Here is a 10585-nt window from a genome sequence, read left to right as displayed (position 1 = left end):
AATGCTCCTAGCTGAAGTGTTTAAATTTAAAAAAAGGCGGGAAACGTTTAGACGATTAATGGCTGCTATCACACCAGTTGGCCACTCTCTTTAATATCAAGGCTCTCTAGTTATACCTATACGGAGTAAAAGTAGGTACCTACTTAAATAGAATTTTCGATAATCCTCGTCAATTGTCACAGTCAGAACTTATCTTAAAACTGCGAGCCATTACAATTTTATCAGATATTTAACAGAACGTTTAATAATTTATAGTTAGTTTCCGTCTTGTCTACGACCGATGTAGAGTACCGTATATTGCACGTTTCTTATTTTGTCATGAACGTATTTGATTTATTAAATCACTCAGTTATGCCTAAAGTTAAAAGCTCTTGTTCTAACCGACTAAGAGGTTTTGTAAAAGAATTTGGAGAGCATCGCTAAACATATTCGATTAAGTAAACAAAAAGAAAAAATTATATACAACAATTAATATCAAATACAAACATTTTCAATTCGTCTATAATAATAAATGTTTATTGCATTTTTTGTCCAAAAATTTCTTTACTTTTTAATGCATATTTTTCAAATTGTTCATGCATATTTAGATGATTTTTAGTGCATAAGTGCATACATATTCATACATTTTTTAGTGCATAAATATCCTAACCTTAGTTATAATATTATGAGCTTAGGACAGTGTTGAATTTTAAATAATAATCGGGGGGGGGGGGGATATCATCCTAATAATTTAGAGCTACTGTATGTTTCCTCCTCTTGGGCTTATAATGCTAATGTGATAAATACAAATCCTTCGGCACCAGCAGCCCAGCTTGCCTTTCCAGAGTCTGAAACACATTATAAAATTCAACGCTATAGTAAGCCGAAAATGTGCGAATGCCGTGCTGCGAAAAAATTTGAAATTTGAAATTAAAACCTAATCTACATTAAATTTGATATTCATTTATATTAAATTATGTTTTTGTTATGTATAAATAACGAAAAATGTTAATGTTGTACGAGAGACAAGTGCAGTTTTCGCTGTACCGATCTATGTAAATTGCAATATTATTGTAGTAGACCGGCGTTTGAGTGTTCTCGCTTACGATGTGGATTAGGCCTACAGGGCACAATAAAAAAAACGCACCACGTTTAATAGTTCATACTTTTAAAAAACGTGGTCGATGTGATATAATGTCGTTTAACAAGCATAGAAGCATAGGTGGTGTGGAAACTTACTCGACGCTGCAGTCATTAAATACATCGAGTGTATTGAAGCAATATAGATAACACAAATAATAATAAGATAAAAAAACTTGTACAGGTGGTTTGAGCGCAAATTTACGAAACCTCGGAGGCTAGATAAATGTTCACACGCTTCCCTTCATGACAAAATTACATTTAAAAAATTGTTTTTTCTAAACATTAGTGCGACGCCATTTGTAAGAAGGGAAGGTATGTAAAAAAATGTAAAAAACAAATATTTTTTAATACATGATAGGTACCTATAATTATAATGGTATATTCAATAATCAAAAAACTTCAATAACAAATTATAAACAAAGAGACAATGTCAACGCGCTCACATTCATAGGCAGTCTTTCATCATGCAAAAGATAAAGATAACAATATGCCATTATCCTGTGTTCAAAGTTATTTTGCCAACTGATAATATAATAATATTATGACTATTGTTACACAAATAAGTATCTGTGACCTATTCTGTGCAACACAATAAACAAACTAAAGATTGTTAATTCATAATAATATTATATGTAATAGGTAGCTGGGAACATAATAGCGAAGTACCTACATATTATGTTATTCCTTAGTATATAATATATAGATAAAATACAACATTTTTGTATTTATTGACAATTTTTACTTCAAAACAATCAAAATAATAAATATAATGGAAAGTCTTTTATTTTTTGGGGGTGCATATTTTAAACTTAGGGGTGTACAAGTCCACTAAGCATATCCCTAGTTGCACCAATGCCCAGGGAATTAAAAAAATAAAAAAATATTGTAGTTAATTTTAGGTCATGGAAATAAAAGTTATTTTACTTTTATGGAAACTGGAACAAATGCACTTTACCTGCAGTTGCCATAAACTAATCGAATCTATTTTTATCGATGACTCAGTAATCACTAATAAGCTATTGAATTTAAGTAATTTTTCTTCTTTACCTAAAAAACATTTAATGAAACATCAGTCAAATTCGGAATAAAATAATTATATTTTGTACTCGTATTTACCCTTGTCCAATCCATCTTTTAATAATTTTATTGGACGGCGCTTCAACTACCAAATATAATGCTAAAGCTATCACATAACTCTTAAATACATCGAATATCCAAGTATCCATCTGGAAAACACTCACAAAATAGAAAATATAAGTTACATGCCATACAATTAATTCGTTAATTCGTTATCAAATCACGATGATTGGAAAATAGCTATTAATCATTACACTATGTTTAGCATTTTGATTAGTTTAAATGTTTCTAAACAAAATTATCGTTTTGACATCTTACCAAGTAACTGACTGAAAAGTAAATCGGTGATCTTATTGTACCAACAGACATCAATATGACAGTGATGTTGACCAAAAAAACTGAGTACGAGAGTCTTCCCAAGACCACAACAAGTCTGTTGTTAATTGCGTATGTAAAGGGGCCTATAAAATAGTAACATTGTTTTAATAATTTAAAATTACCTATCACTTATAACTTATCAGTCATTAGTTATCATCATAAATAAACTTGCTAATCCCGTGAACTTCGCGTTGCCCGTTAAAAGTATACAGGTCTAAAATCATATTCAATCATAACCAATACCAACCTTACAATAAACAAAAATATATTATTATTTAGTTTATTTTCTTGCTGGACAGACGATGCCACTGTTGTATTTTTGACACTCAGATTTCCTACTTCCCCGGTGAATTTTCCTAAAATGTTCTTTCATATAAATTCTGCCCTGACAATTACGAACACAACAGAAAAAAAATCAGCCAAATCGGTAAAGGCGTCTTAAAGTTATGGCGTGACCAAAGGAAATGTCGATTCATTTTTATATAATATTATATAGATTACATATTATATACGCACCGTTCGAATTTATTTCGTTCTGGATTTATGTTTTTATGTTCTGACGTATAATGTATAATAATGCATTAATAATGCGTTTAAAATATATTGCATTGTTAAAGGTTATACACTTAATATAGGTACCTATCATGAAATAATACGTTTTTACCTTTAACATACGTCCTAATAAAACCAATAAAACATTAATACTTACTTGATTAAGAATTTTATAAATTCCCCGCCTTTGTTCAGTAATATTTCGTATAATATTGTATACCTAATGTCGTTATAAGACGAGATGAGACTGCGTCAAATTTAATATACCCTTATGGCTAATTCTATAGTAATCTAGTAAGTCCTATAGGCTGCCTTTAATTTTCGATAGAAGTCTGTGAAAAATTAATTTTGTACTTGAATACTTTTTAAAAGTATTTTTCTGTGCACTGCAGTATTATACGTGTCATCGCTGTGAGTAGCAGTGGCGTACGCCAAATTTTTGAGTGGGAGAGTTTGAAATTAATAATTACAATACATTTTATTTTATATTGTCTAGTCTAATAATTTAAGACGTTTAGGCGAGGTATTTTAAGGAGTTTGTACAAATTTAACTTCTCAACTATATTCTACTTACCACCCTGAGTACGAAAATGGTAGGTATACTAACAATTACAAAAGCAATTATATATTATTAAATATTATTATTATTATTATTATTACCTATTCAATTTTAATAAATTACTAACGATTTTCATGTTTTAACTTACAGAATCACGATTAGGTAATGTATAAAAGTCAATATAGTTTGTTCAATAACGAGTATGTGACCATTACCCATTTTTGTACATTACTGGTAACATTAATAAAACATATCTTAAATTCATAAACTGCTTAAGAATTTATTATTATAATGCAATTTAGATTACCATATCCAGTCGTGAACAAGCAAATGCAACACCACATGCCCCATACCGACCACGTACAATGTTTGACGACTGAGAACAAAGCATGTTCCAACGGATAATAAGGTGTATGTTGAGGGGACAATTTGACACCGTAAAGCTGAGCACAAAGACAAACCGCAGAAACAACGAATGTTCCACCGAAAACAGTAATCTATAAGTGGGTACACAAAATTATTGAAATTCAGTTTTTTTGAATTTTAAAATTTATCACGAGCGTTTATAAATAATAAAGTTACTTACATAGGAAAATGTCACTTTATTTTCCTTCAACTTTTCCACGATAAAGCTCGTGGCTAAACCAGCAAAGAAAGGTGTGGCTCGCATGTAACTTAATCTGTACGACTCATTTACCGATATGTAAAATTTCAAGCTTTCTAAATATCTGAAAAAAATTTTACATTTAATTAACTAATTATTTCTTTCCTTTTAATAATAATTATATAGATACGAAAAAACATATTATGATAACAAGAACTAACTTTTAGTGTATTTAAATGCCTAAGTAAAGTTTAATAGTTTATTGTAATCTATACTTAGGTAACGTCTAACAAAAAATTATTTCAGGTGAAAGTTATTTCAAGTTATTTATAGGCACACAAATTTTGTATTTTTTTAGTATTTTTAAAACTAATGTCAATAAAAAAAAACCCCTTGACAATTGAATACAAGATTCTTCAAACCTCTTGCTGTCTTAAACAAAAAATAATATCTTCCGGAAAGTTAAATTTTTATGATCGTTTGAAGTTAAAATTGTACGACATTGGATATAATATTCACTCGATTTCTCATAGAACGATTTTCTTATTTGTTTGTAAATATAATTTAAAAAAAATAACCATAGATAGGTACTTGAAATTTATTCAAAATGTTTATTTTATTATTTTATATAGGTACTTGATAAAATGTTCAATACATTTTAACTTGTTTAGGGCTGTTTACAGATATTCGTAATTTTCATTTTATTAGTTTTTTTTCTGTAAATGCCATTAATATTTAAACGTTGGGTCAAAAAGCTTGAATATGTAATACGAGGCACTTACGTATTTTCACAATAGCAGTTTAAAAATATCAAAACACATAGGCACAATTTTTTGTACCTACAAGCATTTAAAGTTTCAATTTTATAATTTTATAATTTTGCCAAAAATTAATTTAACCTACTGCAGTAGTACTAATTACACATGAAACAAATAATCCTCTACAATTTCTGAATATTTCTTATATTTACGTACCTACACATATTCAGGTACTATTATAGTTATTTAAGTTTACGATTGAGTACCTATATTATTAATAAATATAAATTAGACTTACTCAATATACATTAGATATATTCCGCTTCTTTTCGTCATAAACGTGACTAGAAACGGAACGGATACTGACAAAACCAGTACTGTAGCGATTAAACCGATTCCAAATTTGGCATTTTTCATGTAAGCGTAAACAATTATCACTCCAACTACGAAAAACTGAACGTCACACGATACGTAGTAGTTAATTACGAGGCACTGTAATATTGTTATAGAGAGGTGAATGGGTATTATACATCTGCATACAATATTATTGTACATACATGGTATAAAATATGCTTATATAAGTGATCCGAAAAAAAAAATAGTACTATTTATTATTGTTATTAATAAGATTATTATTATTTATTAACACGAGGTTTCTCGGGTTTGAATGCCTTAAAGGCTACAACCGTAGACCTTATATAAGCACTGAGTGCTTATTATTTATGAACAGGGTGGCTCGTGGGCCGTGGCTTGGATGACGGGACGATCGCATCCCCTACTTTATTTAAAGAAAAGAAGACAATTAATTTTATACTTTATTAAAACTCCAATTTTTTAATAATATAATATTATATAATTTATAACACATTTTTTCGTACATTGGAATATTTCTCAGATACCAGAAGCGTATGTATACGCATGCAAATACTTAATACAGGATACAATAAGATAGATGTTGATGATAGACATTAACAAAATTAAAATGTGGATAGTACGTTAATCTTTTACGTTAACTCAACCGAATAATTTGTAAATAGCTCTTAAGTTTTTTAACTATTTCCTTAGAATAAAAATATATTCAGCTTGCAGTATCTACCTATACGTGAATATAGTCAGTGTATTCATTTTAGATTTCGAGTGGAGAGGTGAAAGCATATTGATTTGACAATGTATTTCATTATTTTTTTATTTATTGGTGTCCAAGGACTTTTTTATAGTAGAAAAAAAGAGGAGCTGGGGAAAAGACCTTATTCTTAGTTAAGTTAAAATATAAGATTAGTTTATATAAAAACAAATTTTAATACTGTAATATTATATTAGTAAATTAGTTTATATATCTACCTATATAATTGTATATTAACTACCTAGTTAAATATTTTACAAGGAATAAATCTTATAGGTGGGTAAATTATTCCTATTGGAATTTTACAGGGCTAAAAATGTTAAATATACCTTCCGACACTCAACCAGGGGTAATTCACTGGTATATTCGGTATTTCAATAGGTAGGTACATTTTACCCCAAGTAAAATTTCATTAGGGATATATAACTCCATCGGAGAAATTTACCATCGGTAATATTTCGGTAGTCAATATTGAACTCCGGTAACTGGGCCGAAATAAACAGTTCCACCAGTATAACATAGTAAATTATAATAAACTAAGCGGGTCTTAATCTAAATTATATTATAATAATATATTATAGTCACGTCTTACTCCGTATTTGCTGTCGAGAAAATTGGTTATGAACAATAAATTGGTCCACCAATAATTTTTGCAAATTTCGGATTCTCCCCACATTATCTTTGACCACAGTGGTCCGTCGCCATGATGAGGTATGATGTGTGCTGTGATAGCCATCATTGCGCAATACGCCGGTAACATTCTACGGATTGATTGAGTAGCATAAAATATTATAATATTATACAATCATTATTTAATAAAGACTCGTCCAATATACAGCTGTCTATTGCACGTTTGATGGTTTGATATCTACAACACTATATTATAGGTAAGCACCTATATATCTACCAATATTTACTCATTATCCAATACGATTTTATTGTACTTGATCATTTTGCAATCAAGAATAATCTGTGCTTGTGAGTCGTATGGATTATACGTAAATATATTATAAGATATAGACAACTGTGATTATTCGAATATTATTATATTACTATTTTTATTATTTGGTAATACTTGATTTTAATGTTTTGACTATAAGTTATTTGTGTATTGACATAGGTATTGATATAGGTACTATTTAGATAATTATTTGTTCATCTTTTATCTTATCTAGATAAATAGTTACAAGGTATCTAAACGTTCATCTTAGATAATTTTTTTACTAATCTAAATAAATTCATCTAGATACATTTTTTATTGAAAAAAATTCCGAAATTGTACTAAATTTTTAAATATTTATACAGATTTTCAATCAAAGTTCATGGTTTATAAATAATGTAATTATTTTTATTTATATCATTATTATTATTTTGTTCCTAGTGCCCAACTAAGATATAACAACATTTATAACCATTTAAAAAATAATTGTATCTTTTTTTTTATCCACATAAAAAAGTATTTATCTTTATCTTTATCTAGATAAATATGAGTTAAGTTATCTTTTATCTCTATCTAGATACATTTGAGTTGCATTATCTTTATCTTTATCTAGATAAAAAAATACTTATCTAATCCGAACACTGCTTTTAAATGCATCGTTCTATCTCACCTGAAAACTCGATGGATAATTGGCGATGTGATTTTTTTTAATTCGGCTTCAGCTTTTATAGATGATCGAGAGATGTTCAGATACATGAGAAAACCACTTATGAAAAAAAATGGATCGATTATGTTCGAAGCAGTCAATAGAAGATCGGGTCCATTGAGATAAACCTGCAATTGTTGTAGAGAATAATATTATGATATGGACTTATTATAATTTTATTTTATTTAGATTTTGAGCAGAGCGATGAATTTATTGATTTTACAATGCAAGTGTGGTTACAGTAGTAGGTCCTACATATTATAGTATACACGATAAGTAGGAACCTACCTAGTTGAAATAATGCTATGATTTTCAAATTTAAGAGTGGTTTCTGATAGAAAATTAGATCTAGTTGGGACTTTTGAGAGGTTCAAATTTACATAAACATGCAATTATGTGATTTTTTTTTTTTAAATGCTTATGTTTGTCATCACTCATGACTCATCGCCACTTAGAACAGTAAAAACGCTTCAATGTTCATTCCTAATATCATTTCTGGAGGAAAGTAATTCTAATTGGTGCTTGGAGAAAGGGTGAGGGCAAAATAAATTCTTAGTACTTACTAATCTTTATATTTGGGGACAAAATTATAAATCTTATAGTAGACAACAAGAATTTTTACTTAAAACCAATTTTTGACAAAATACTTTTTTTACTTTAACATATTAATTGAGAAGCAAATAACAAAATAACCGTAGAAACTTGATACTTTCATGAGATGGTTTATATCATAATTGTCTATACCATATGCTATATATAAATAGTTTTTAACACATTTTGACTATTTTCGGGCTATTTATAGAAATTTGATTTTTTAATAATCAAAGCACTAGGTAATGCAACTATTTACACAAAATATAAACCACACACACATTGTAAAATCAATACAATGCGTATTGATATGTCATATCCATCACTTTGCTCAGAATCTAAAATTTAAAATCCAATCACGTATAAAAAATATGATAATATGTGGCTTTACGCGAGACTTTTTTTTATTTAATTTCATTAAACAATTTTATGTGAACCTTGCATTACACTTTATAGCATTTTATTGAATAATTTTTTCTTTGATAATTGATAATTTAGTTTTCAACTTAAAGTGTGGTTTTTGGTAGAAAATTGGATCTAGTTAGTAGTGTTGAATGGTTAAAATTTAAAATTGCTCAACGTGCAATTATCTTGTTTCTTATAATGCCTAGGTAATTCCTTTTCGAAAATATTTTCGTGACTTACACTTTCTAAGCGTTTAGGGTTACTCATGGGGTTTCCAAGTATACAAAATAATCTGTGACCCATGATAATGGCCATCATCATTAGCACTTTAAATCCATAGAGTGCATTCAGATCGCTGTCTTTATCGAATTTTAACAAGGTTTTACTTGAATCAATAAATGAAAAAGTATCGCAAAATGAACCAAAACCTTCACCTGTTGATAATATAAAATATAGTATAATGCACATAGATGAAATTCACATGCATTTTGACAATTGCATACAACCTGCAGTATAATATCTATACAAATAAAAATAATATATTCGGTGAAATATTTATCACTCACTGATTGTTTTTTTTTTATTTTTATCGTATGATATTCTTGTGTAATGATACAACGTTGTGCCGCAACAAATCAAAACAAGCATTAAAAAAAACATCCTGAAACAATGTTAATTATTATAACTACAAACAGACGAATGAGTATAATATTTTACTGTTACTCGTATGGGTACGGTAAATTTTAGGTATCTAATATAGGTACATTTCTTAACATGCTCTTTCTTTTATTTCGATCACTTTGTGGGTACTCATCGTTAATCAGTTATAAAATCAGGGCTTGCAAACGTTATGATTAAAACGCTATATTTGAAGAAAACCTGTTGAAATTTGTAAACGTAATTATAACGGCATGCAATAAACGACAATGATTAAAATAATACCAAAAAACAAAACATATTGATAAACAAAATATATAAGATATACAAAACTTAACGCAAAATGTAATTTATGAAATATCATCAAACGAAAAATATCGCAAAATGAAATACTTTATAACTTGTAACTTATAATATTGGTTTCGTAAAAATATATTATATTTCATATGATTTATTTTTGTGTTAGAAAAAAAAACTTAGAATTAATTATATTATGATGTTCCGTATCTGGACAATTTCCCGCATTCTATCACGGTATCGGGGATTCGATACCGTGATTTTTCTGTTTTTGTCTAACACACGCGTGACATAGTATTTTCATATTGATTTCCAACATTTTTGAAACTATCCCCCAAATTCCTAAAAATGTCATTAAAAAAGAGTATTTAAAAATTGTTGTATTTCCATTTTCAGAGAAGTTAAAACCAAAAAATCAAAAATGTGGAAAAGTCGATTTCATGTAGACTTGACGAAAAATTCAAACCGGTTTTTAGAATTCTTATCGCTTCATTAGATCAATTGGTATGTTTGGCAAAAAACACGTCTAAGATACTATGTCACGCGTGTGTAAGACAAGAATAGAAAACCCTGGTATCGAATCCCCTTAATGGGTATTAAATGTTGGGTACAATAACGTTTAAATTCTAAATAACAATAAACGCAAAACTTGTATAACGTTTTACTTTTAAATAACGATAACCGCAAAAATTATGTAACTTTTTAATTGTTAATAACATAAAACTAATTTTTTCAAATGCAAGCCCTGGTTATAACTTATAATATGTTATACCGGGTGATTTTTTTATCATTGAACACTCATTATTTCAGAAGATG

General features: G+C 28.5%; 1 protein-coding gene across 3 annotated transcripts in view; it reads right to left on the bottom strand.

The window, feature by feature from the left end:
* Positions 1 to 643: 643 nt before the first annotated feature.
* LOC100575381 (nose resistant to fluoxetine protein 6) overlaps positions 644 to 10585 on the bottom strand; it is a 16672-nt gene continuing 6730 nt past the window's right edge. For 2 of the 3 annotated variants that reach the window (XR_001680015.2, XR_001680016.2), the window contains exons 5-15: positions 9382 to 9476; positions 9056 to 9249; positions 7784 to 7947; positions 6766 to 6934; positions 5349 to 5542; positions 4275 to 4416; positions 3996 to 4185; positions 2518 to 2660; positions 2239 to 2348; positions 2078 to 2169; positions 644 to 827 (exon numbers count right to left, since the gene is read on the bottom strand). Coding sequence is in view for 1 of the 3 variants with exons in the window: in XM_016806963.2 (XP_016662452.1) it covers positions 2166 to 2169; positions 2239 to 2348; positions 2518 to 2660; positions 3996 to 4185; positions 4275 to 4416; positions 5349 to 5542; positions 6766 to 6934; positions 7784 to 7947; positions 9056 to 9249; positions 9382 to 9476 (1405 nt within the window). In the remaining 2 variants the exon portion in view is untranslated. Of the gene's footprint in view, positions 828 to 1850; positions 2170 to 2238; positions 2349 to 2517; positions 2661 to 3995; positions 4186 to 4274; positions 4417 to 5348; positions 5543 to 6765; positions 6935 to 7783; positions 7948 to 9055; positions 9250 to 9381; positions 9477 to 10585 lie in introns of those variants that run through there. The other variant, XM_016806963.2, reaches the window with a different exon arrangement.

Source organism: Acyrthosiphon pisum, chromosome A3, assembly GCF_005508785.2.
Source record: "Acyrthosiphon pisum isolate AL4f chromosome A3, pea_aphid_22Mar2018_4r6ur, whole genome shotgun sequence".
Lineage (NCBI taxonomy): Eukaryota > Metazoa > Arthropoda > Insecta > Hemiptera > Aphididae > Acyrthosiphon > Acyrthosiphon pisum.
Note: the sequence above shows the minus strand (reverse complement) of the source record. Positions and strands in the feature narration are given on the sequence as shown.